This window comes from Hypomesus transpacificus, chromosome 20 (genome assembly GCF_021917145.1).
Source record: "Hypomesus transpacificus isolate Combined female chromosome 20, fHypTra1, whole genome shotgun sequence".
NCBI classification, from domain to species: domain Eukaryota; kingdom Metazoa; phylum Chordata; class Actinopteri; order Osmeriformes; family Osmeridae; genus Hypomesus; species Hypomesus transpacificus.
In genome coordinates, this window is record NC_061079.1 from 494,719 (window position 1) to 522,685 (window position 27,967).

The 27,967-nt window shown below is 45.6% G+C and overlaps 2 protein-coding genes across 2 annotated transcripts in view; one reads left to right on the forward strand and one right to left on the reverse strand.

Annotated features, from left to right (window-relative positions):
- Positions 1–7,126: 7,126 nt before the first annotated feature.
- Positions 7,127–10,380, reverse strand: tmem218 (transmembrane protein 218). The gene is made up of 3 exons (XM_047042947.1): positions 9,876–10,380; positions 9,600–9,702; positions 7,127–7,860 (listed from the first exon to the last, which is right to left on the reverse strand). The coding sequence occupies exons 1-3, from the start codon at positions 9,983–9,985 to the stop codon at positions 7,726–7,728; spliced, it is 348 nt and encodes a 115-aa protein (XP_046898903.1). The 5' UTR covers positions 9,986–10,380; the 3' UTR covers positions 7,127–7,725.
- A 643-nt stretch (positions 10,381–11,023) lies between these two features.
- Positions 11,024–27,967, forward strand: part of pknox2 (pbx/knotted 1 homeobox 2) — a 50,908-nt gene continuing 33,964 nt past the window's right edge. The window contains exons 1-2 of the mRNA XM_047042875.1: positions 11,024–11,110; positions 25,949–26,026. The gene's annotated coding sequence lies outside the window, so the exon portion shown is untranslated. The remainder of the gene's footprint in view (positions 11,111–25,948; positions 26,027–27,967) is intronic.

Below are 27,967 nucleotides of genomic sequence, written 5' to 3' on the forward strand. Positions count from 1 at the left end.
AATGACACTCTGTCCCCACTCGTAAACTGGGAACTGCAATCATTCATCACACGGCTGCACGCTGCTTTATCATCTACATCTGCTAATCATTACAGTCATTAAAGAAACACTGGTTTGGAAAAAAAGACTTGTATGCATATCAACTGATACGGACTGTTTTGATGTCTGCTTTTGAACGTTTCTTAAATAAAACACTTATCGAATGAAAGCGGACATCTATTTAAAGTTATTCTAAGTTCGTTTCATATTTAGCTTATATTTATATATTTATATATTTTTTTTTTTACAGACTATTTCATCACATGGGCCCTACAACAAGCCATGTGTATTTGGTAAAACTAGCTTGCTCTTTCAGTCAATTATCCTTGGTAATCTTTATAACCAAGACAACTGCATGTTTTCAGTTGAAAACAGTTGGTTGCTGCAGTTATGATGGAAAGGCAGGAAATTCAGAGGTTCCCATGCTTCAAAACAATACATGGAAATGCCATCTGATGACTTTCAATAACAGCATACCACAGCTTCGTCACTATGTAGAACCACAGATGGAGCTGTAAGTCTGGTGGCCTACTATGGAATTTACATAATTCTAAAATTACGTAATATGTGTTATGTGTGTAATATGTTATGTGTGGTTTGCTTCGATCCCTACATTATTTGCTTTAGCAATGCAAAGAATGTATTCTTAAACAACAACAAAAATGGCAACAAAAAAGCATTATTTGTTTGTCTCTTAGGATAAAAGCTCCTGCTAAAGGATGTAGTGTAAAATGTAAGAAGTTTAAGAGTATCACATAGTCTAGAGGGCAGCTGTGAGGGCCCAAGACAAACAAGCTGAGGACCTGATAGTTACTTATCCCAATGACCCAGGATCCTGTGCAAACACAGCTCCCAAAGGGGGAGAGAGCAGGACTATCTGTGGTAGTTCATTCCCTCCAAAAGAACACATCAATAATGTGTTGTTTAGCGAGCTGGCCATTGTACCGCCTCAAAAGCCCTGGCCAAGTGAGGGACGCCTGTATTGATCCAACAACTTGGGCTGGACGGCCTGGGCCTGCTTTCAGACGCAACAAAAGCAGCCTGAGAGGAAGAGGGACGTGGCTCCCACGATCTGAACACCAGGCCTCACGGGAACGGTGGTGGCCGGTCTTTGCGGAGGGATCACATATAAATGAGACTTTCATGTAACGGTCTAAAGGTTGAAAGATGTCTTGGCCATTGTGAGAGGGGTGAACGAAATGAGAGAGAACGTGACTGATGGGACGTTTGAAGCTTCTCACTGCTGTGTGTAAATCAAGTGGCTAGCGAACAGGATGGACTATAGAGCGATTGAGATCTATCAGATGAGAGACCTATTTAATCTGCAATCAATGTTGACCTTTTCTGGAGGTGATGTGGTTAAGAAAAAAATCTAAGAAAAGAATCAGTGTGATTCATCACTTCATAGGTCTGGAGGAAATTCACAAGTTAAATACATGACTACTCAAAAGCCTTTTTTGAATTACTAGACTTTAAGTGAATTACGAACTCAAGTTAAAATGACCAAAACAACCAAATAAAGAATTCTTATTATGTGACAACAAACACTCAACTAAATGTAATAAAATGACAAATATGCAGCAACAAGAGTCAACTCCAGTCAGGACTGGAAACTTGTCTTTTTCTCCCCCCCCCCCCCCCCCCCCCCCCCCCCCATGTTAAAGATTTCATGCCTTGATCTTCTCAGTTGGAGGCATTTTGACTACAACATTTCTCAAAACAGCCACAAGACTGCCTCCCTTTCTGTGACAAAAGAGTTCATCTATGAAAGAATACAGTAATGACAAGCATGCATAATTTACGCATACATTTCTTACAATGAGCAACCTCTCTATTACTGTGAAAAAAAATACTGTAGCTGGCGACATGATAAATTATATACACGTTAACTGTGTTGACAAACTATATTTCTCTGCTCGGTCAAAGTTGAAAGAAGGCTGTAGTTAAATAATAATCTCTATCATAAGTAAAAAAAAAATATTGTATATATTTAACTTAATATTAAACTCCTTAGTGAGCTGCTATGCCACAGCTTCAGTAACACAGAGGAGCACTGTACAGGTCTTCAGACGTACAGCAGTACCTGTCTGCCAAATCAGACTGACCTTCCAGAGACTAACAAGCCCTCTCTTCTCTGCTGCCAGGTTCAGAAGTCCCACAGTGTGTCTGCTGAGATGGGCTCACCTTTCCTCCGCTGGGCCCTGTTCCTGTGAGGATGCTGCCTGCGCTCGGGTCCCTGCCGGACGTGTTCCCTGCGCTCCCGGGGCAGGGTGACAGAGCCCTCCACCTGCCCCTCCACCTGCCCCTCCACCTGCCCCTTCACCTGCTCCTGCCCCTGCTCCTGCCCCAGCTCCAGGGGACAGGTGCAGTGGAGCTGACAGGAACGCAGGCCTTCTGCCAGGGTGTACAGCCAGGACGCCCACACCAGCCACGCAGCAACCTGCATCTTACCACAAACTTCTTATCTCACTCGGACCTACTGCGCCCGGAGTCGTAGCGTAGCATCCATCGCCCAGGGGGACTTTGAACCCTGCAGATACAGCTCAGCTACTCTCCCTTGCTGACAAATCCTGGGCCTCCCTATGCCAAATTATTTGGAGATTGTTATAAAGAATGTTTTTTTTCTTCTTTATGTCCTTAGAACCCGCTTTTGTCCTCTCTTTCCCTCCCTCTTTCTTTCTTTTTCCGCCCCTCTCCTCCTTGCTCTCTTTCCCTCACCCTCCTCTTTCTCTGCTGGGTTTTTTTCTTCTAGGGGGAAAATAAGTTGGGGACAAACAATGATTGAAAACCCAGTTCCAGACGTCATGCTGAGAGAGGAGTGTGGGGAGGGCCTGTCGTCAGCAGCATCTGTGTCATTCGTTCTGCACGGAGAGGGAGACCAAGAACAAGGCCTGCTTTGGGGGGGAGGGGGAGGGAGGGGCTGCTTTACCAAGTCAGATCACTTCCATTAATCAAGTGTCTAGTAGCAGACTGATCCAGGTCCTCCACAGTAGCACTGGTTCTTCCTCTGAGACGACAGACACAGTATGCATTGCTTCTACGCCTCGTTACTGTTTTGAAATCATTTCTTCAGCGGTGGCTGTCGAGAGTAGGGAGGGAACACTACTCACCCGTTTGGACCAGACGGGTTTGGCCCGTGGTGCGATATTCTGCTCAGAGGGGGGAGTGTTTTCAAACATGCTTGATCTCATCAGATGCCGAGCGAGGCCAGTCTTTTGTTGCAACCATTCAGCTTCAATGACAAGGAATCTACAACAGAACATGAAACGCCAAATTCAAGACGGGGAAAAAAATAATAAGACACTGAGCCTATAGTACTCGCGTTTGTGGAAGTGGAGATAATTAATTTTTTCTGCATTTCAATTTTCAGAGCTTACGTATCAATTATCTGGCAGAGAAAGTGTTGCTCCATTTGAAGAAACTGAAAGGCCACAAAGGTTCCCCCTGCCCCCTGCTGTCTTCCTTTAACAAGACAACTGCAGCCCCCCTGCACCCCACCCCCCGCCTGTAAACTAGCCAGGCAAATTTGTAGCTGCCTGCCTGCACAGTTTGAATCTCATACATAATTTTGGCTTAGCAGTCCGAATAAAACAAATGTTTTCAAGCAGCCTTGTCAAGCTGTTCTGGTCAGTTGACTCTGCTGCTCCTCTCAGCTGGTTTGAGAGGTGCAAGCACAGTGTTGTGGTCAGACACATGCTGGGTTAGCTGCTTTGGGATTGAATCAATTAGGATCTTCTATGATCCGTGTGACATGCCTATCAATGTGAAATTTGACTTGCTTGTAAACAGAAGTATTCAAGACATGACGCTAGAAAAACACCTAGCTGACTGCTGGGGCAGAGAGGGGCTGGGGCAGAGAGGGGCAGAGAGGGGCTGGGGCAGAGAGGGGCAGAGAGGGGCTGGGGCAGAGAGGGGCTGGGGCAGGGAGGGGCTGGGGCAGGGAGGGGCTGGGGCAGGGAGGGGCTGGGGCAGAGAGGGGCTGGGGCAGGGAGGGGCTGGGGCAGGGAGGGGCTGGGGCAGAGAGGGGCAGAGAGGGGCTGGGGCAGAGAGGGGCAGAGAGGGGCTGGGGCAGAGAGGGGCTGGGGCAGGGAGGGGCTGGGGCAGAGAGGGGCAGAGAGGGGCTGGGGCAGAGAGGGGCTGGGGCAGAGAGGGGCAGAGAGGAGCTGGGACAGAGAGGGGCTGGGACAGGGAGGGGCAGAGAGGGGCTGGGGCAGAGAGGGGCAGAGAGGGGCTGGGGCAGAGAGGGGCTGCTGGGAAGCCCCCTGACCTCTGAGCTGGGTAATGTATCACTGGCAGAGGGGTGAGGCAGGGGCAACAACAAGGCCCAGGTTAGGGGGGCCTGGGGCAGGGGCTGCCTGGAGCGAGGGTGCTGAGGGGCCTTGGGCAGAAAGGCTGGGGTTGGGGGGCCGGGGGTTGAGGTAGGGGCGTGTGCAGGGCACTGACAGCCACCCTCTGGCCACCACAAAGGGGGTAATGGAGCAGGACGGGGGTGGCAGTGTGAACCAACTCTTCTCTGCCCCAAAAATACACTGGCTGTTGTCAGGGTGACGGGGTGCTGACTCCCATCGCGCCCGGCAGCTCGTTCCCATGGCGACGCATCCAGCCAGACATTCCGTCGGACACAACCTCCTCATTTCCCAGAGTTCCACTTGTTGGTCAGCAAGCTCGGATTGGATACGGGCTTAGACCTGTCTCACTTCGAGACTGTCCTCTTACCAGTTTGTGTAAAGAATTCATCTTAAGCTTTCCGTCTGATGAAAGATCTTGAATACCTTCCCATGACAACGGACCTAAGCTTGTGTTATTGTGTTCTGCTGCGGAGGTGGAGGGTTTGAGCCTCAGTTGAGACGTCGAGGACAAGCTCTTCAGAGCGCCGTCAGGGAGAGGAAGGACCCCAGTTCAGAGGTGGTGACAGCGGCCGCATCACGCCCCAGAGAGAGGCTGGTGGGTATCAGGCCCCAGAGAGGGGCTGGTGGGTATCAGGCCCCAGAGAGAGGCTGGTGGGTATCAGGCCCCAGAGAGAGGCTGGTGGGTATCAGGCCCCAGAGAGAGGCTGGTGGGTATCAGGCCCCAGAGAGAGGCTGGTGGGTATCAGGCCCCAGAGAGAGGCTGGTGGGTATCAGGCCCCAGAGAGAGGCTGGTGGGTATCAGGCCCCAGAGAGAGGCTGTGTGTGTGAAAAGCAAATCAGGAGTTCTGCTTCAGTGGATCTCTATACAGGACTGAGTGAAGACCACCCCCACCCTCAAAACCCTCCTCCTCCCCTCGCTTCAACAACAGAGCACACACACCCACATCCTGCTTATACCTCTCTGTTCCGCCATCTCCCTCACTCCCTCTCTCCCCCATCTTTCTCTCCATCTCCCTTTCTCTCCCCCATCTCTCTCCCTTTCCCCCACATCTCTCTCTCCCTTTCACCCCCCCATCTCTCGCTCTCTTCCCCCCTCCCATCTCTCTCTCCCCCATATCTCCATCTCTACCCCCCCACCCCCATCTCTACCCCCCCTCCCCCATCCCTCCCCCCCTCCACCTCTTTGTATGTCCAGCTGGCTGCTCCACAAAGACTTGAGCTGGAGGTTCTAAATGAGCCTCAATCCCCCCCCCCTTTGTTGTGCGTCCTCTCCCACTCCCCGGAGACGGAGTTCTGCAACTGACATGAAAATGAAGATGGGATAAAACGAGAATTAGCGCAATAGCGCAACTGAGGAAGCTGTGATCACCCGGAGAAAAGCCCTCAGGGACCTGAACTGGTCCCTGTTACTGACAGACGGGCTACTGGAGATCTGGAAGGCCGTAATCGGTGGCATCTGTTAAATTGCGGCCTTCAAATACCAACTGTTGCTGACTAAAAAACATTCAAGATTCTCTGGAAACAAATCAGCTATAATTCAAAATGTTTGCTGCAAATTTCCAAAATGACAAATAAAGCTTCAATACAAGGCCTTAAACTCTTAATATCCCCGAAGTGTCATAATTCAGACGATCTCCCACTCTGTGTCACTTTAACGCACGGCTAATATCACGTTTCTGGGTAATCACGCGCTCGATTAAAGGCAACAGTCCCCTGCGGAGCGCGGGGGGTTTTGAACCCTGTGGTTCCCCAGCCTGTGTGAAATCTTGTGGAGGATCGCTGGACAGAAAGAGGGCCTGTGTGGAGATGTGGGCTGGAACTAATAGGATTGGGTTTGATTCATTAGATTCTCTTTCATCATCCTGGTTGGAATTCCACCACACGTCCTGCAAAGTTTTGCACTTAAATAGAGAGGGGGGCGGAGGGAGGGGGGCGTGGGAGGGGGGCGGGGGGGGGGATACGCAATGAGCCCCCACCCCTCCCCTCTCCATCAATAGCAAACTCTTCATCTTCCATGGAGTCTCTGATCTGTAACTTTTCCAGTGTGGTGAGTACAGGAACCACAGCAACATGTCTGAATATGCTGGAACACCGGGAGGGCAATGAGAGGACAGTAGGTGCACATCCGGCTTCTGTGTAAAGCTCTGTGGTTCTGTCCATGGTGGTGTTTCCCACTAACAAGGGGTCTGGGTAGAGAAATGTTGTCAAGATCATTAACTGTTCCCCTAGTTCTTTGTTGCTATGACTGAATTCTAGTGGCTACATTGTTGTTGTCGTGGGGTTTCCAGTGACTGGATTGATGTCACAGGTCTAGCCCCAACTCTTTGTGATGCTGAGACTTAATAAGAACACAGTTCCTCTTCCATTATTCTTGCCTTTGCACAGTATTTACTGGTGTAAAAAAAATAAAAATAGAATTCCTACAATAGTCATTGCACTCTAGGATCTACAATAAGTTATCTAAGATGCATATTTCGAATTACTCTGACGACCAGTTATCTTATCTGTATGTAAATTAGCTGACCCTGGCCGCTATAATTTTTATTTTATTTTTAAATCATGTCTGACATACTGAGTTCTTAATGTAATATCTAGACACATACCGGCTGCAAATGAGCTTCACCCTAAGTTCTAACAGATTCACTGAATAACAAGTAAATAACAGCAATAATAGATTTTAGAGCTATTTGTATAACATATTTTTATTTTGGAGGATATGCTTGATACGTAAAGTCAGGCCACTTTAACAAACTAACAACTTAAACAAAACTGCCATTTGTTTTTAAATATTTGGCTTGAATGTTCATTTCCACACTCTCTCCCTCAGGGTTGTATTTGGGTATTTTAAGACGGCATCCATTAGTGGAAAATCACCATGTCAATGCAGATGCAATTTATCCGGTTTAAATCCAGTCCAATGTGACTAAACGCAGAATGAATTTGGAGGAAATGATCACCCTCCTTCATGTAGAAAGTGCCAGAAGTCTCCTTCACATCTATCCCCTCACACTCACGTCTTCATTCAGTTCCGTCGGCTCGAGAGGCCTTCAGGAAGCCCACAGCGTACCAGGGCCAATCAAGGAGAGATGACAAATATCCTGGTTAACTGAATCCAATCAGGAAGCCGAACTTCTGCATCTCAACAAGGTAAACAAACATTGATGCATATTCATGCCAGGGGCCTGGCTTCTTCTGTGGTTCAGGACTCCAAGCTGCATATCTAACACCACGAGAGGGAAGCAGGGGAATGATATACATCAAAATAATACAACTAGATGTATTATAAAGTCATTTATTTTTTCAATATTAAAACACGATTTATACAAAAGATAGACTTCTAAAGTGGTCTCATCGGTGTGGCGTAGACAGGGGTGAGGAGGTGTTGGGTCAGCAGGGGGAAGAGAGCCACCAGGAACACCAGGCAGGACACCGCAAGGAGGACGTAGCGCCCGATGAAGAACGTGTCCACTATCTGACAGGAGAGGAGAGGGAGATGTTAGTGCATCTAATGTCCACTAGGTGTCATGAGCGAGCCAGTGTGTGAGCAGCACCGCTGAGAAGGAGGCTGCAGTCTTCAACCAGTGGCTGCTTAATCAATTTGGACTCCCATAATGCATCACTACAGCTCACACAAAAAAAACCTTGCTTCACTGAGAAGTCAAGGCAGACTTGTGGCATGTGTGCATTTGTATTAGCTCCCTATATGAACCTGTAAAAAGTCAAACAAATGGATGGACAGCGGCAAAAAAAAAATCTGTGTGCATGAAGCCAATGTTTATGCTATACCGACTTAACCAAACACCAACAAACAACTGCAAACTCCCCCAACTCCTCCCCCCTGGTCTCTCCAGACGCCCTGGAGACACAACACAGCTCCTGCTGCTGACTAAGGAGCAGGGGAGCCAAGATGGGATGAAGAGAGGAGGAAAACGAGGGGAAGAAAGAGAGAGAGAGGAGGGTGTTGTGTGGAGGCATTGTCTCCAGCGGACTCTGAGTCCTCTCATTTACACATCTCACTTTCTAATCTGCCAATTAGCTAACTAGTGGGGCTCAGAGCCGGCATCCATGTTTTATTAATGTGGCAGAGAGCAGCATGCTGGCTCTCGTAGCGCCTCACCCCCTCCACCTCCCCCCTCCACCCCTGCCTTGGGCCGGACTAATTGGCACTGTGATATTTTGCTTTTGTTTAACAACGAGAGGTTAGCCATTTATTGCACACGCAGCAAGAAACAGGAATAAAGGTAGACCCACGTAGGAAAAAGCAGGAAACACACAAGTTAATAAGCTGTGAGCTGAGTTTAACACCCAGCTGACCAGACCACCCTTCGAGCTTCCCACCAACTGTTCTCTACAGGAACAACCTTACACATCTAAAGAAGACCGAAACAAAGATAGGAATGTTACATTTTCACTGATATCTTAAAAAAAATTCATTTTCTTAATATAACACTGAAGCAGGAACAACATTAACGGAAACTTAGAACTCTAAATCTCCAATAAAAATTTCCAATAACACTAATCTAGCCTTCACCAATAACCCCAAAATAAAATTAGGAAAAGCATGGAAATAAATCATGAAGGTAAATTAGGTATCATGAAAGCAAATAATTAATCAACAGCTATTAAAAATAGATGAAGCATAAAGGCAAGAACCAGTGGACCAGTCTCCCCCGGTCTGAAACATCTCGCCTGTGAGTCCAAACACCCACGCAGCCCCCCTGCTGCCTCCATCTGGGTGGACCAGCCCTGTGCCTGCACTGCTGAAACTAACCAGGCTGGTCTGGTCTGGGCAGCGCTAGGTGTCCTGCAGGGGGGGAAACAGCCTGTCTGGAGGACCTGACTGGTTTATTTGGCAGGAGCTTTGAGGAACCGCAGCAGCGGTGTGTCTGGCTTGCACTGCTGTTAGAGAGAGATAAACCAGAAGTCCTTCTGACTGACAGCATCTGCACGTTCAACCCAAACCAGCAAACTCCTGCCTACAGAGACAACACTTCAACCCCCGCGACTCCACAAACATCTACAACATACTGTTGTAATGGCTTATGGTGAAGGTGTGTCCATGATGAAGGGTAGGCTGTCATGACTCCAGTCATTTGTTTGGTATTGATACTCTGAGGTACCTGTGACAGCAACTCTATCGGGAATGTCATGACAACCCGAAATATTGCCGTGTTTACAGCTGTGTGTGTGTGTGTGTGTGTGTGTCTGTACCTCCTTTTCCCTGAAAGACGAGGGTGTTTCTGAGCTGCGAGGGAAGAAGACCAGCGCCAGGGTAGTGATGAGCGCCAGGATGAACACGGGAACCACTCCTAACCTGGTGGCGGAACAGAACCCGGTGTGATCAACACGGTTTTAATCTAGTTATATTAACTATATGCTACAGCCCGCAGTTCAACTGAACATGTAGGCAAGAACTCACCACTGAATTCATGAAGGCTGAACGTTTACTGGCACTAGTACTGTACCAAAGCCTGAGGTTTCACTTACTTGGTCGTTCCAGATGCCCTGAGGAGAATCATCCCAGAAACGAAAGCGACGATCCAGATCAGAACGATGAGGAACACTCCCGTGCCAACCCCTAGCACCGTGCCAGCCATTGTAAACCCTTCCGGTGGAGTAATAATGGCTAACTAGAAACCTGGAATTGTTTTATGTCAGACTGCTCAGCGAAATACTCGATAGCATTAGCTTCAATCAGCCATCATTCTCGCTGGTTGTTACGTTTTGTATACAGCCAGCAGAAAGGCTATGGCTTTAGTAAGGGTGTACTCGTTGTTACTTTTTATTAAATGTTCAAACGAAAACTGATCCTCATACACAAAAAAAACGAATAGAGTTAGACTACTAGTCTAGCTAGGTTAGCTAGTTGGTGACCCAGCTTCAATCTGCGTTCTCTACATCCTTGGTAACAAATAATCGAGAAGCCTAGAGGATGGATAAACTCCAGCACAGCCAATCGTTGTCTTTGTTGCTAGATGGTGAATTCGCGAATGGTATGATGGGAGTTGAAGTCTTAGCTGCGCAGAAAACTGGTCCAGCTGAAGCTCGTAGATTTCAAATTATGTCGGTTTCTTTGAGTGGCGACTGTTTGAAACCTTCGAAAAGGTATGTTCAAGTGTCAAATGTACATGGCTAAAGTTACAAACTAAAAAAACGTGCTTGTTGCTACTTGAGTTGAAAAGTAGGTTATCCCAGGCCTGACGTTCATGTGAGAAATGCTGGAAAATGTGTCTGAAATAATAGCCTTTTGATTGATATGACATTGAGTAACTTTGCGATATCTCGGTTTTATCGATAACCTCCATAGGCGTACATGCAGCTTGTCTCCTTGATTAATATACAATATGAAAAACCCTCAAATGTTCTTAGTCACAATACCATTTTACTATAGGCTACATGATTAAAATGAATTAGAGCTACTTTCTTGTGGTTTTCAAATCGTTCCTGTCGCACATTCGCACAAGGTTTGACCATCGAGATGTAGTTTTGGTCATACACCGACAGGGGGCCAGCGGGCAACGCCGATGGAGATGCGCAAAACAGGGGCGTGTGTGGCAATAACTGGGGAGAGACCAGGGAAGGTATTGGGAGGGGGGCTTCGAGGAGGTAGGGGGGTGGGGTGGTGGTGGGAGGGGTTTGACATGGCAGACGTCACTGCTCGTGCAGGGGAGTATAGGCAGTGTTGTCAGCCTAGTGTCAGTCTGATGAAGATTGGCATTCAGGTAAGCTGTCATTCATTTTCAATGTCAGAGCATAGACCAGGCTTACACTCCAGCGTGTTTTTTTCCCTCGGTCTCATTACAAAAGGCAGGACATTATTCATACAGGCAGCCAGGCCAGGCTGGGGAGTGTGTGAGTGGGGGGAGAGTGTGAGACCAGAGGGTGAGAGAGAGAGAGAGAGGGGGAGAGAGAGGGAGCAAGATAGACAGGGAAAGGGGGGAGGAGGGAGAGAGAAAGTGTTTGAGAGAGAGAGAGGGAGGGAGGAGGAAAGGACTAGAAACACGTACAGAGAAGATAAGCATTTTTTTACTGGATGGAAAGACTCTTGGTCGACTGCTTGATGCGGGGTTTGGATTAGAAAATGTGTTCGTAATGATACTGTTAATTAGGTCACGTTTTGCGCGGATATTCGTTGTGTTTTCACAGGAATGAACAATAGAACAATGTTTTGGTACGAGGAGATCTACGAATACAACCAGACATTTTAGACACAGCACCTGAACGCGCTCTTCACGCGCTGTACAATGGATTTCTGTTCCGAGAAGAATTATTTATGTAGGCTATCCGTATAGGCTTTCTGTCTATAGGCACATTTTAGCTTTATGCATGTTGAATACGATATTAAATACGTTTATGTAGATGGTGAATTATTTGTACACATCTGAGTGTGCGTGTCGCAATCGCGGCCGGCCGGTTTTAACTGCTAGCAGCTTCTTTTGCTTGTGGATGATGGACAATATTGTTTGGAAATTGCTGTTGGCGTTTTTCATGGCTAAGCCGTGTCGATAAACAGCCACTGTTCCAAGAGCCAACTGTACATGTCACCATAGGCTCCTGAAACCTATCATGTAGGCATGGCATGTGGCAACAAAGGTTTTGCAAGTTGTATACAAACTGGACGCGCTATTCTCTGCGTTATGGGAGCTTTAATATCCATTGTTCAATTCGTCACATTTCTAGATGGTTGTTTTTAGTTCATAATTTCCTGAGAGCAATATTTTTTTTGTAGCTAAAATTGGAAAATGCTTGTTAAAATTTCCCACAACAAATGTTCATGTTTCCTTTGGCGTTTCCAAACATTGTCCTCAAATTGATGTAATAAATGATCACATTGCGCTTTTCAATTGATTTCTTTAATGTGTCGTGCTGAATGACTTCTGCATGGCCGGCAGAAAGTCAGCTTATCCAATGTTTACTTTTCATGTTCGAGTCATAGCCTTCCCAGCTTGATATCTTCGTACTGAACATTGGCGGTCTTTGTGTGGCACGGCTTGATGCCGCTGCTTTCTATCTTCGTTTGTTCCAAATCTGCTTGCGAGCTCGAAATTTCACAAAACATAATTCAGTAAAAGGACACGGAAGGTGTATTATTTGATTGGTGCAGCAATTCCAGTATTCTAGTATGCTATATTCTAGGCTATATGTATTTCTCTGAGAAATATCTACTGTTAAAGTTTGTAGAAAACAAGTATTTCAAATGTAGGCTAATAAGTGCAACCCCTGTATACAGCACAGGTAATACTTTGTTTTTGCCCTATCCATAGTGAATAATCAGACCCTAAATAACTATAACCAAAACGTCAAGTTTGATTAAGAAAATATATATTGTCATAGACAATCTCTGCATGTTTTAAACTTGCTTATTTAATATCAGATGGTCAATAGAGAAAATTATGTTGGACTAACACAAGTATAATTTAAACAGTTTGCTTCACCAGTAATACAAGGGTTAAGTAACATGTTTTACACAGGATTTATTGTTACATTCATAAGTTACCCTAAAATATAGTAATTTATGAACCTACATTTAGGGTAATTAGATATACTTGACCATAGTCCTGAAAAAGGAATTTAAAGTAGCTCTTGGCTCCTAAACTAGATTCAGAAGCTAGTCAGATTTCATACATTGTTCAAACTCATTTATAGGCTCCCCAATTTATTACAAATGGAGGACTATATGAAATTTGATGAAGGCACTCAAAGTCATTCGTTGAGGTAAACCACAAATTCTCATAAACACATCCTTGTCGACATTTGGAATTCCAGTACGTCAGTCTTGAGTTGATTCATCGTCTGAATCTTGTTGGTTGTTGTCAGAATAGAACACTACCACTGTATAGCTCTAATCATGCAAACACATTGGGAATCCCTGCTTGGAAGGGTTTAAATCAAGTTTGCATGTTAAGATTTGTAGATATTTTGTCAGCGTTTCATTCTCTCTACTCTATTTTGTCTTTTGCATTGACGCGCACACACACACACACACACACACACACACACACACACACACGCAGATACACTTTTCTGGTCTCCTGTCAAACACAGACTAATACCGGTGATATTTTGTAGTTCATTGTGATGTGTCCCACTTGGCGTGTGATGTTGGGATATAGGGATATTGCCAATTAACATGCAACAAAACCCTGCTGAGATCTTAATTGTTGATTTGTGTGGTGGGACAAGCAGCCCAGGGGCACAATCGCAGCTTCAAAATACTCAGACATTATTTGCATATCCCCATTCTCCACATCATGGATAAATGACATTAGGAGGTGCAATGCTGTGCACTCCTGCAGCTTCCGAGGGGATAATCACTAATAAAGCGATTCAGTTGCACTAAATGAAGGGAGTAAACAGAGCGATGAGAGCATATGTTGTAAACCAATTTAAGCATTTATGGACGACCGGAAAGTGATTGAGAAAATTGAACCCATCTCAAATCATTTCCCGGCACTGCATCCTAATACTACCTTCATGGTACCCGAGTAACGAACGCATCATTTTCCTCTGAAGATCCTTAAGGTTTTCAGAGCATCGCATGGCTAATAGCCCTCTATTTCTAATTTCCTCCCTGGCTACCAGATATTTACACCATAATTGTTTTCAGTGGGCCTCATTTTCTGGAACGATTCTGAAGAAGGTGCACATACTGTTTGGAATTATTCATGAGGCCCTTTGTTGTATGTGTGTCCCTTCTGTTTGAACTAAGGCATGTTTTAGGGCCTGGTCCAACAGGAAGCCTGATTTTCTTGCGCCGTATCTTAACAGCAAGGCTAGATGCTGTGGTCCAGACCATTGGGATGCATGTTGCAGCTCGACATCTGTGGCCTGAACGGCCATGCCCACTAAGCCTGGCTGATCCCTATTGCTCTCCTGAGAAGGAGCCAGGTCTGGTTTTGCTGTCAGAAGGCTCAACGTCCCAACGACCCTGCAGCTTTCCATCCGCCCGCTCTCCGGCAGTGCTGGACCTGCCTGGCTCCGGGGGCGCCACCAGGGACCGGACGGAGGGAAATGGATTTGCTTGATTTATGCTTCCAGGGGAACAGGGTGGGTTTAACGATCCTCCATATCGCTGGCATCACGTGCGATTGGCAGATCTACCACTCCGCAAGGACAGATAGTAGACAGGTCATGAAAATGCATTAGCTTTCAAAGGGCTTTTTTTTTCTTCCCCAACTAAATTTCCGACAATCTATACTGTTGTTGAATATCAAGTTGGCGATGAACAGCAGCTCACTTACTGCAGTGGTTCTCTAGTTCACAGCTGACCTGGAACGGTACGAGAAGGATTCTGACTGAACTGCTGTTATTCCAGATATACTGTACAGCTGCACAACATGAAATAAGTTACCATGGTTTTAGTCATTATCTAATAATTATAGCATTGGTACTTTGATCCATGTTATCTTTTTAGGGGAAGGAAATGAACAAACAGCAGGGAAACATTCCTGAAAGTGAGTGAGGCACCCAGACAGGATGGTTCTGTAGGTGAATGTGCAGGGAGTCTCAAACAATCCATCAGGTAGCATCAGAAACTTTCTAGAGTTAATTCAGTGTGTTGTGTGTATTGAATGGTCATCAACAGTAAGCAGTCGCGTGCTCTTGATATCATTATAATTGTATTATTATAATTTTATTAGTACAATGGAAATCTTATTTTAGACTGCAATGATTTATTATTCAAGGATCAAAAGCTAAATCAAATTAGCAACAGCTTATTATTAATTCTGCATTTAAAGACTGCAAACCTCATTGTGCTGTTGGTCTTATCTCTGGTGGAATGCAGATAATCCTAATAAATGAATACGAGCCTCACAGAAAGAAATGTGAAGCCTGCCAGTAAATCCTGAATTTATTATATTCAAGCACCCCAGTAACTGGGTGAGGTTAAAAATATTTGATTTGAATTGAAGAGCAGATCAAAGCAAAGAAAATCATAACAAGCACTATGTGGCTGCATTTTCGCACTCCCTTTAAAAAAAACGAATAAATATATGGGCAAAAAAATTATATAAATGTAGTCCTACTATTCCCTTAAATCCCCTTGTGTCCCTTGAGTATCTGCCTCTTAAATGAGGTTACCAGAGAGTGGTGGTGGGGGTGAGTGACAGTTCATATTCTCTCAATTAGTTTGAGAGTGTGAACTGTCTCTCTCGTGGTTCTTGGGAATGTTGTCTAGTGGTGCGAGAGAGCCGACCTGCCTGTTTACCCACCTAGGATCCCTCCGCCTGCCTGTTTACCCAACTAGGATCCCTCCGCCTGCCTGTTTACCCAACTAGGATCCCTCCCTGTGATCCACCGGTGCTGATTCATAGTTTAACACATTTAAGACAAAGCTCCTTCCGCTTACAGATCTTGAATGATATAATGAATGCCTCTCTGGGTTGTGTTATAGAACAGTGTGTCTCAAGGTATCCATTCATTTCACTCCCTGTTCCCTGAGATGTTTTAACAGGAAACTGTTTTGGAGTGTGCAGTATGCTGTCACTAGCTGGCGGTTGACCCTTTCAGCAGGCCACCGCAGAAAGCCTCGCGCAAACGGCCTGAAAGCATAGTTTAGCAGAGAGCACAGAATAATTTGTCTTAATGGGTGTCATTTCACTTATTAGCGACAGTAACTTCCTCAGTGTGGTTCATTCTCAAGCCATAAATCCGCCATGGATTTTACGTCCACAGAGTTGCTGGAATTTTTTACGTGATCTAGTATGGAAACTGTATGTCTCCTGTATCTTACTTTTACCTGTAAATTATTAAAGGCGTACTGTTTTATCCCTGGAATATAATGCGGGAAGGCCAGAGGACAGAAATGCACAGGGACTCCTCCTCTTCACAGTTTGTAACTAGACCACAAATCAGACTAGCTCTTTCTCTCTCGTCTGCTTCTCCAGCAAAAAATATAAGCAGCTAATTAGGAAAGAATGTCCTCTTAATTTGAGTGGTGCTTCTCGACTATAATTGAAATTGATTTACAGGAGAAACACACAACCAGATAACTTGGTCTGGCTGAAACTATTTACCCTTAAGATACTTGAAAGCTACTTTGTTGTTTATAGGTGACTGTATTTATACCCTAACCACAAATCAAAGGCACAATCTATGATTTGCACGTACCCTGCCACCCTCTCAACACACACACACACACACACACACACCTTTCCCGATAAACCTACACCCTGCCTAGGCAACAACCCATAGATGTCTGTTGGCTAGCCCAGCCTTGAGCTTGCTGTCGATGTTCTTCCAGTGCCTCTCGTAGAGGAATGTGTAGAGTCCTAGCCTGTGTTATTTTATCAACCCAGCGAATAAGCATGAGACAGATTGTGTCTCTGCGGGACTGGACCCCAAGGAGGCTGTGGTGGTTTCAGAGTCTCCTTGAGTCTCCATTCTCAATGCTGATCTCAGACCAGCGCTACCTGGAACACAGTCTCCATTCTCAACGCTGATCTCAAACCAGCGCTACCTGGAACACAGTCTCCATTCTCGACTCTAATCTCAGACCAGCGCTACCTGGGCCAAGCTAAAGCTTAGTAAGATGATACGACTTGTGTCCGAGTGCAACTTTTAACTGGTGCTGCTTGTCACCCGTTAAAAGGAAACTCTTAGCGACATGTTTATGAAGATCCTGTCCCCAAAGATGTTCTTTACGTCAACATGCCATCAAATCATGTGATTTAGTGGAACAGTTGAGCCTCAAACAGCCCCAGAATAAAGACGGTATTGTGGCGAGTGACTTTGCTGCTTTGATCCGTAGCAGCAGACAGTGCTTGCGAATGAGAGCTGTGTGTGAACTGTGCTTGCTGAATGTTAAAGCAAGCCTAACCACATGTCAGTTGTGATTTAATAAGTGGTTATGTTTTACAACTCAACAACATTCATCCGACTTCCTACTACCTCCCTTTCACAAACAGACGCGTCCCTTTTTAGTTGTTGCGTTTGATGGGACTCAAACATTAAAAACTCAACATTTTTACCTTAGTCAGAAAGTAAACATGACAGATTTAACAAGTGTACGGTAAGGTTCAGGGAACCAGCATGCTTTCATGGAATTATCATAACAAACAGTCTTAAACAAATCTGCAGAACGAGCAGTTTTGTCAACAACAGAGAGATTGCAGCATAATGGATTTATTGTTGGTGTCTGCCAATGTTGTCTTTTATTTTCTCATTGAGCTCTGACTTATTCACTCTTGACCTACATTTCAATCCTAAAACAATGGCTCAATTGCTTCATTTGTGACGTAATATCTCATTTAGCTTGACTTTTTTTCGGAACAAAAGTGTCACAGAACGTTACTTTGTGGAATGTGGAAACAAGTCTAAACATTTTTGCTGCATTGCACAACAGATAATCAAATTGATGCAGAATATTGAGATTCTTTGTGTGAATGTATTATGCAATATCTAAGACAGTGTGTTAAATATACATTTGGAGAGTATACTGTATTAATTTTTCCACTGAGTTCTCCACTACAAAGAATAATTATATTCTCTCACTTCTATTCATAATTGGTTGCCTCTTTTATCTTATCTCTGTGCGCTTAATTATCACAGTAATCATATTAGATTATTTCACACATTATAAACGAATTCAAACTGAGTGTGGGGTAATTAGCATGTTAGCATATCTGCGTTGCTTGTCTAATGATGGGTATTGTGCTAGCAGTTACAGAAAAGTGAAAATGGGAATAGATAACAGTACTTCCAATCATCATGACATTTTCTACATCCTTTTGTTTTTCTATGGGTTTAAAGATATATAAAATATACAGCCATGAAATATTTCGGAACAACTTTTTTGTTGTAGTACAAGTAGTTGCACAAATTATTTGATTGAGGCCTCTGTTCCATCGATCTGGTTTAATTTAAATCACAGATGTGCTTTACTCCATTCACAAGAAAAGAAGCTTTGATGTTTTATGTGTTGATAGGGTCACTCTTTTTCATGAAGTTTTCATGAAACATAGCAGCCTTGTGAATCTGGTGGCTAGGCACTTTTCATAACCCCTCGTTCCGGCTCAGTGGGTTTGTATGTTGACGTTGTTTTTAAGATTGACGTTTTTTTGTTCTCAGAAGATTTGGGGAAATCATAAGTACCTCATGTTGTCTGTCAGTAGTCTACACTGTTCCTAGAAAACCCACCTATGACATGGTCATGAGCCCTCCCTCTACCATCGCACACACACACACACACACACACACGCACACACTGCCCTTTCTATTACCATCCCTAAACACACACACACACATTCTCATACTTTATAATGCTTCACCTCCAAAGCTTCATGACAGGCTGTGGGATGAAAGTGAAGGCTTAGCAGCAGTTGAGGCAGGGAGGGCTGAAAGAGGCAGCTGAGGCAGGGAGGCAGAGAGGAGCCTGTCCACACCACCACCAGGGCCTGCCTGCCAGGGTCATGACCTCCCAGGGTCACGATCTCTTAGGGTCACATCCTCCCAGGGTCACACCCTGCCTGCCCTGGGTAACGACACGGCCACACACACACATTTAACCACACACACACATTTAACCACACACACACATTTAACCACACACACACATTTAACCACACACTACATCTCAGTAGGATGTTAGCAGAAGCTGTGGGTTAAGAGGTCTGACACCAAGGGTTAGATGAGTGTTGTTTGGTCGTCATGGAACCGGTGGGTAACCAGGGAGAGACCAGAGAGAACGGCTGGCGGAGTCGAGGGAAGAGAAATACTGAAGGACCAGTTGCACCTGCCTTTTGATTTCCACTCCGTGTGTCTGTCTGTGTGTGTGTTTGCCTGCATGAATTACTTGATTGAGTGTGAAAGTGAATGAGCACGTGCAAGTCTGTCTGTGCGTGTGTGGCTGTGCGTGTGTGTGGGGGTGTTTACATGTGTTTGTGTGTGTGTGGCTGTGTGTGTGTGGCTGTGTGTGTGTGGCTGTGTGTGTGTGTGTGGCTGTGCGTGTGTGTGGGGGTGTTTACATGTGTTTGTGTGTGTGTGGCTGTGTGTGTGTGTGGCTGTGTGTGTGTGTGTGGCTGTGTGTGTGTGTGTGGCTGTGTGTGTGTGTGTGGCTGTGTGTGTGTGTGTGGCTGTGTGTGTGTGTGTGGCTGTGTGTGTGTGTGTGTGGCTGTGTGTGTGTGTGTGGCTGTGTGTGTGTGTGTGGCTGTGTGTGTGTGTGTGTGGCTGTGTGTGTGTGTGGCTGTGTGTGTCTGTGGAGGTGTGTGTGTGTGTCTGTGGAGGTGTGTGTGTGTGTCTGTGGAGGTGTGTGTGTGTGCTCATGTTTGTGCGTGTTTGCTGGTGTGAGTTGTCTAAGTGAGTGTGAACGTGTGTTGGTGGTGCGGGGGAGAAGTGAGCCAGCCTGCCTGCTTGTCCTTCTCTCCCTCGCTGACACCCTGCTGAGGAGGTATTTATAAACTGTTATAGACATCTAATACAGATCCAGAGCACATCTCGGCTTTCCACGCTCTCTTAAAGACATCTTGTCCTGAAAAGCACTGAAAGTACTGAGGGCACTGAAGCTATAGGGACGGGGTGTGGTGGACAATCTTCTACCTATACTGAGAACAAAAATAAACTTGTTCAAGAATACCATTTCCTAGTAGTTTCAAAAGCAAAACTCTTGCTGGATGTTTGGACTTTTTTGGGGAAATAACGGCATCCAACACACAGTCAGTGTGTACAGCAGAGCTGCGGCCTCTATCTGTTTTCAGCATTTCCTTCCCCTGGAAAGCCGAGCAATAGACAAAATATCCCAGTCAGTAAATCGTTCATACACACCCGGTTACGAGTACTTCAACAGTGAGACCTGAGTGAATATGAAAGGGTTAACCTTTTCTTAAAAAGAAACTGTCTGAGGGGAATAAAGAGCAGACAGGGGTACAGACTGTTCCTCCAGGAGATGGAGACAGGGGAAGCCGTCTATATGGCCGATGGTCCGGGAAGACACGCAGCCATGAAACGCAGGCCCACTGGAGGCGAATAAAACCTTCCTCTGTTTCTGACCTGGTTAGAGAGGAGGCAACTCCTGCATGTCTCAAACTGGCTAGTTACTGGCTAGCTTGCTAGTGTCTAATCTCACCTAGGTTAGCTTGCTAGTGTCTAATCTCACCTAGGTTACCTTGCTAGTGTCTACTCTCACCTAGGTTAGGTTGCTAGTGTCTAATCTCACCTAGGTTAGCTTGCTAGTGTCTAATCTCACCTAGGTTGGCTTGCTAGTGTCTAATCTCACCTAGGTTAGTTTGCTAGTGTCTAATCTCACCTGGGTTATCTTGCTAGTGTCTAATCCAGCGATTCTGATGGCAATATCTGGCGAAAAAATGAGGCGAAAAAATGAGTATAATGCAATTTACAAAAGGTAAAAACAAGAATGTGTGTTTTCAACAGAGAATGGGATTAGAAGGATTACAGAATTAGAAATGATAATAGTAGTGAGAAACAGTATGTTTTGCTTCAGAAGTCAGGACATTATTTATTCTTATAATTTCCAGCATCAAAAAACGTTTTCCTTAATTAGTTTAAATCCTTTCAAAATAACATGAAACCTCAGTTCAGTCAGATAATCAGGTATTAGTGTAGCATGAAATATTTATGAACCCATACAGACATGAGCCAAACAAATCATGATTTGACAGGAGACTTCAAACAGCTCTCTGCACTGGGAACATCCACAAGGGCTTTACTCAAAACTTTTGTGGAAACTGATTTCATCAAAACCATTTAAATTATTTAATCTCTTAAGCAAAAAATAAATAAAAAATAATTAAATCAATTAATAGATTTATATACATTATAATTCACGTAAAGAAATTACTTAGATTACTTAGTTTGATGTAAACAGTTTCCACAAGTTATAAGGATTCTGAATGTATTGGGTTTCCCACTAAAGCCCAAACCACAAACTACTATATTAAATTTTTATTTACTTATCTACGTCTCAGCCTCAACAGCAAAGAGCTAAGTAACCAACAGCAACGACGAAAAGGCATTAGTGATGCTCCAGTAGTAAAGTGTTTCTGAGTGGGATTGAACATATGCAAGAAGATGGTATATGTTAGCCCAGGTGACAGAAGATGGTATATGTTAGCCCAGGTGACAGAAGATGGTATATGTTAGCCCAGGTGACAGAAGATGGTATATGTTAGCCCAGGTGACAGAAGATGGTATATGTTAGCCCAGGTGACAGAAGATGGTATATGTTAGCCCAGGTGACAGAAGATGGTATATGTTAGCCCAGGTGACAGAAGATGGTATATGTTAGCCCAGGTGACAGAAGATGGTATATGTTAGCCCAGGTGACAGAAGATGGTATATGTTAGCCCAGGTGACAGAAGATGGTATATGTTAGCCCAGGTGACAGAAGATGGTATATGTTAGCCCAGGTGACAGAAGATGGTATATGTTAGCCCAGGTGACAGAAGATGGTATATGTTAGCCCAGGTGACAGAAGATGGTATATGTTAGCCCAGGTGACAGAAGATGGTATATGTTAGCCCAGGTGACAGAAGATGGTATATGTTAGCCCAGGTGACAGAAGATGGTATATGTTAGCCCAGGTGACAGAAGATGGTATATGTTAGCCCAGGTGACAGAAGATGGTATATGTTAGCCCAGGTGACAGAAGATGGTATATGTTAGCCCAGGTGACAGAAGATGGTATATGTTAGCCCAGGTGACAAAAGATGGTATATGTTAGCCCAGGTGACAGAAGATGGTATATGTTAGCCCAGGTGACAGAAGATGGTATATGTTAGCCCAGGTGACAGAAGATGGTATATGTTAGCCCAGGTGACAGAAGATGGTATATGTTAGCCCAGGTGACAGAAGATGGTATATGTTAGCCCAGGTGACAGAAGATGATATATGTTAGCCCAGGTGACAGAAGCTGACAGCCTCTGTGCTCTGAACAGGTACCTGAACAACCCAAACCAACACTCTATTTTGTCCATTTGTGAAAAAACATTGAAACTCAAATCTTCTGAACTTTGACACTGAAACATTCACCACTTCCAGTTCTACTGCACATGAAACTGACTCAAACTCAGTGTCCAGACTTCTCAGCATTGAAATGAAGTCGCGGAAATTCAACATTTCTGTGGAAGAACACCCTTAGATTCCATTTCCACTCTTGAAATCAATTTCTGTACTATTTACAGAAAACCGCAAGGCTTTTTGTGGAGATTGAAGGGGTTATTTGGAGTCACTGAATAATTCACAACACAAAGCATTGCATATCCCTCTCCTGTGAAGCAGAGATTCTGTTGGCCGTGCTGCACGTCACTTACAAGGATCAGGATGTCCTCCATGTTTCATCAGGAGGGCAGGGTCCAGGGGAGTAAGAGAGAATGGGTTTTCTGGTTTCCATCTAGCCTGCCTCATCACTTTGCTCTGATATATTTTTAGATCTGGATTCCTGTTTGGCTTTCCTGAGTTCTTCCTGCATGGATAGGAGCTAGCTATCATGTTCTTTGAGATGTACTGTAGTTACTCAGGGGAAAGATCAGTGTTGAAAAGGAACAGACTGGGATCATCTTGTGCAAACTGCCAGAGATCCAGAGATCGCTGCTTAGTGGAGGACGTTTTTACCTTCATAGCTTTTACTGGATGTACATTCTAGTTGGTGGCTTATATCTGTGTGTGTGTGTGTTAAATGTGACTGCATGCATGTGCACGCAACAGTGGAGAGGGTATGGCGGTGGTGCGCGTGTGTGTGTGTGGTACAGCTGTTTATATCAGCTGCTTCCTCGTTAAAAGTTGGGCCTAAACCAGTCATGACGCAGTCCCTGGTCGTGTTTCTCCCCGGGGGAATAGATGCTATTGTCATCCAAAGCCCTCGTAATTCACAGGCATCCTGCAGTCGTTACCCTTAAACAGCACTTTCAAACCATAGTGGCCTGATGGTGGTTAGAGGTATTGAGCTTATAATAACGCTAAAGCACATGTGAATGGCCCCAACTCTACTGCTACAGGCAGACAGGCAGGCAGACAGACAGACAGACAGACAGACAGACAGACAGACAGACAGACAGGCAGGCAGGCAGGCAGGCAGGCAGCCAGACAGACAGGCAGGCAGCCAGACAGACAGGCAGGCAGGCAGGCAGGCAGGCAGGCAGGCAGACAGGCTGGAGTGAGGAATGATTTCAGCAGAAGACTGTTTCTCAGTCATAGGTCTGCATGATGGACTGCACTGACTTTAAGGCTGTGATCTTAAAACCCTTGTCTTGTATATGTACGTGTTTTGTGTCATCATGTACTTTCCATTTTAAATAACTTTGGAAGTCAGCTGTCATTCTCACATCCATTTTGGGGGCAGGGTTGGATCTTGTCACCGTGCCAACCCCATCACACAAGATGGCCGTCTGCTCTCACATCCTGTTTGGTAAAGGGAGAAAATCAGTTATAATTGTTTTACATCCTGTTTGACACTGATCTGTGGGATATTCTGCTCCACATTTACGATTATTTAAGTTCTATTGTGTACGGGCGGAAATGCTTGCCAGAAGGTGTTTTTTTTTCTCTGCGTTTTAGTTTTTCCATTGGTTCACTTCCATAAGACAGGCTCATGTACAGCTGGGCGGTCTGTGTAAGCAAGGTCTGTGGAAGCTCCTGTGTGGGCTGGATGGGGTGAATATGCACTCTACACCAGCAGTCTCTCTACACCAGCAGCCTCTCTACACCAGCAGCCTCTGTTCACCAGCAGCCTCTGTCACGCCCTGGGTCTTACAGTGCATAAAACACTGTTCCCTTTTCCTGTGTTTTTATGGAAATTAATTTATAGCATAATGTCACTATCGCTATTAGAACTCAGAGATATGTGCATATGAATCAGCCCCTCTGTTGTCATAGTAACATGAAGCACTAACCCTGTGAACAGCTGTTGTTATGGTAGTCTCTGAACAGCTGGGGGGCTACGGCTCGCAAGGGATTGTGGGAAATGAGTTTTTGGTCTGTCTCCGCCACTTTGACCCTTCCACTTCCAAGGAGGAGTATTTCAGACCTCACAGTGCTACCGAAATCAGACTTTTACTGTGTAGCAAGTGAATACCAAACGCATCGAGGTGTAATTACTACAACTGTAAAAGCATGATCAAATTAAATAAACAATAATGATTTACAGAGTCTCCTCAGCACGAAACGTAAAAACCCATGAAGCAGACGATCGTAACATTCGACCGCAAATGAGTTCAGGCAGTCATCGCATCCCATTATTTGAGAACGAATGTTGTGCACGGCCAGCGATAGAAACTGAAGTTGTAGGAAGCACAACATCTTGTGTTAGCAGTACAGTGCCTGTGTCAGGATGTTACCTGGAGAACCAAGATGAAGAACACATCCTTGGTCCTCTGCCTTCTGGAACGAAGAGTTCCTAAACTCAGTAAAACTGAGTGTGTGTGTTTGTAGGTGTGTGTGGATAAACCCATCACACTCCTAAAAGAATTTAGGGGTCTTGATAGTTTTGGTGCCGAGGTTGACATATGAGAACATGGGACGTGTTTGTGTGTGTGTCTGAGGCGGGCATTGGTGGTCTCCTGCTCTAGGAATTCTAATGCTTCCTCTGTGGTTTGTGAGGAACAAGGTGATTAGTCCTCCTGCCCCCTGGGGGAGCTGCTCCCTGCTCTCTGCTTCGCTTCACGTCAACAGGAAAGCCAGGCCCCCCGGGGCAGGGAGGCATGATGGGGTGGGGGTGTGTGTTGGGTGTTTATGTGAGGTTTATGTGTGTGTGTGTGTGTATGTGAGGTATATGTGTGTGTTGGGTGTGTATGTGAAGTATTCCCCCACTTAGGGGGGTGCGTATGTGTGTGTGTGTTCATTCAAACTGTGAATGCGTGTGTGTGTGTGGACCGTGGCCTCCAGTCAGAGAGTGGTGAGGAGGAGGGCTTCTCCACAGCCTGGGGCTTAGGGAAGGCTTCTACGGGGATTACAGCCAGGCTAAAATGTTTTCTTTGTAGCTGGAGGAAACCTGAGAAATACTCGCTTCTACCCCCTGGCTGGCCGGCCGGCACACAGGGAAGTCAAGGCAGTTAGAAATCTCTCCCATTCATTAGTACCTTTTCGTCTTTTCGAACCATAAACTGTAAATCTACACAAGGATGAGTGTCTCAGCCCAACTCCTGGAAGCGTTACACCCCTGTTCTTTAATGAACGCTTCTTATGGCAGGGAAAGGAAAGCAGCATTTCTGCTATACTCTCTCCCACTGCTCCTGACGGGCCTGGACTAGCTCCCTCTCTTCTGCCTCTATTGAGCCAGGCTAGCTGGGTAACCCTGCCTGTTTACAGAACCCCTCTCCTGGAGCAGCTAGCCAGGCTACTGGCCTGCTGTGCGGCCTACCGCACTCAAACCAACTGGAGGCTTGTTTAGCTGGTCAAGCAAAAGATCAGGTGTCCAGACCTAAATGGATGATTGAACCTATATCAGTTCCATGTGCACCAGAAGCCAAACTCCTTTTAGAAACGAAAGTCAGGGGGGAGATACTGCAGAGGAATCTGCCGTTAACCGACAACAGATCTTTATCTTCAAAGCTGATACTTTTGTCATTGTTTATTTGTCAGTCATGAATTGTTCTGTCTGCTTGTTCCAGACTTTGAGAGGTGGAGTAACGTTGGGGAGAGGCCTGGAAGACCACGTTGCATGCTGTGCTGCAGAAAGAAACCTCACAGTAAGTCCTCAGACCAGTCTGTCTTTTATTCATCGGAAAACAAGACAGTGCTGTTGCTTACATGGCTAGAATGCCTTGTTAGCATGTTTGCTAACAACGTCTTAATGCTTTACCAGTTTATTCCGTAGACACGAGTTTGGCACACATAACAACGTCTAGTGTTTGACGACCGTCTAGTGACACTGTCCGAACAGCTAGTTGTAGATGCAAACGTTTCCTTGATGACAAATAAAAACATTACACACACATACAGTTAAGACTACTTCGTAACAAACTTCCGTGCCAGAATGGTTGAGTCTCAGTCTAGGTTCACTGGAGGAGATTTCAGCAGAGAACAGACTCTTCCAGCCATGATATATTTACTATTTGACTTGTGCTGCTGGCAGGGAGTTCATTTCCACTAGTTTTGATGGCGTTCTCTCCCTGGCATGTTTTTAATGGCTATTAGATTCACTCGAAAAATACTATTTGCGTCTTTAATGGTTGAACAAGCCAGGAAGGAATTGACTGGGGTTGATGGGGAAACAGAGTTGGGGAGGGCAGCGGGTGTGTGTGTGTGTGTGTGCATGTGCCTTTGTGTTTGTTTATGTGTGCCTGTGTGTGTGTGTGGGTATCGAGATCCTTACTGTGACACTATAATGATAGGCAGCGGGGTGCTAAACTCTCATTTTTTTCTGATAGGGGGGTCAAAGGATGAGAGTAAGGGAGAGGGGGGGCCGAGAGAAAGGGAAGTCTCTTTAATAGAGTGAAAAAGCAGCTGGGTATTTCAACTATCCCCCCCCCCCCCCCACACCCAGTGCACTGTAACAAAATGGCATGGGCCTTCTCCATGTCTACCCAGCCTTTAATCACTCCCAGCTCCCCCCCTCATCCCCCCCTCATCCCTCCCTCATCCCCCCCTCATCCCTCCCTCATCCCCCCCTCATCCCTCCCTCATCCCCCCCTCATCCCTCCCTCATCCCCCCCTCATCCCCCCTGCTAGAACCACGCCTGCAGAGGATTGTTTTACGCTTAATTCTGTTAGTCGTAACGAGATTTCACAAATCAAATCTGCCCCTGGCTGGAAGCCCCGCCCTCTTTGTCTCTCCCATCTCTGTCTGTCTGGTCTGGCCAGGAGGGCATGTTCGGAGACAGTTTAAAGACAAATAAAGGTTTTCATTCTGAAAGCTGTCGTGGGGGTGAGAGGAAGGGGCGGCTTTGTCTTCGTTATGTCTGTTAGCTGCTGAAGTCAGCTCTCTGCCTCTGTGAGAGAGAGTCAGATGCTCAGATTAGGTTCTCCTCTCTCTCTGAAAACGTAGATTCTGTGTGATGAAAGAGACACTTTCAAACTCTTCTCCACCAGTCCATCAACAAATACTGACACTCACCACCCAATAACACTACAGGCACTCAAGGTAAACACTACCTCCTTGTGTTACATAGAATCTATATAGGATCTATTCTGATATATCAATTAATGAAAATGTGTGTGTACCACTTATGTATAAGTATAAACCACCAGCTCTTCTGGTGATTGTAAACGACAGACGTCTGTGCAGCCCTCTCTGGTAGCGTCCAGTCTGATCGTGTTGGATCAAGCCTTCACAAAGGGACCTGCCCAGTTTGATAGTGGATCAAGCCTTCACAAAGGGACCTGCCCAGTTTGATAGTGGATCAGACCTTCACTATGGGACCTGCCAGCACATCTGCTCTCCTCAGTCACAGAACTCCCTCCTCTCAGACTGTCTCCTCCTTCCAAACACTCAGGTCCAGCTCTGCGTTGTCTTCCAGGATGGTGGTCGTGGGCAGGGTGCCCATCCATGCCCCACCGAGAGGGTGGCCCGCGCTGATCAGGTTTCTGCCACCTGTTGCTCGGGCGTGGGAGGGGGCAGGCGAGGTGGCAGCGATCTCCACTTCTTGTGTGCCAACACTGTCCCCAACGTCCTGGCCTTTTGGTTTCAC

Excerpts from the sequence above, each read along its gene's own strand:
- tmem218 (XM_047042947.1), bottom strand. The coding sequence starts at position 9,985 with ATGGCTGGCACGGTGCTAGGGGTTGGCACGGGAGTGTTCCTCATCGTT. Across the intron at positions 9,703-9,875 it reads AGGGCATCTGGAACGACCAA|GTTAGGAGTGGTTCCCGTGT; the intron begins GTAAGTGAAACC and ends TTCCGCCACCAG. Across the intron at positions 7,861-9,599 it reads CGTCTTTCAGGGAAAAGGAG|ATAGTGGACACGTTCTTCAT; the intron begins GTACAGACACAC and ends CTCTCCTGTCAG.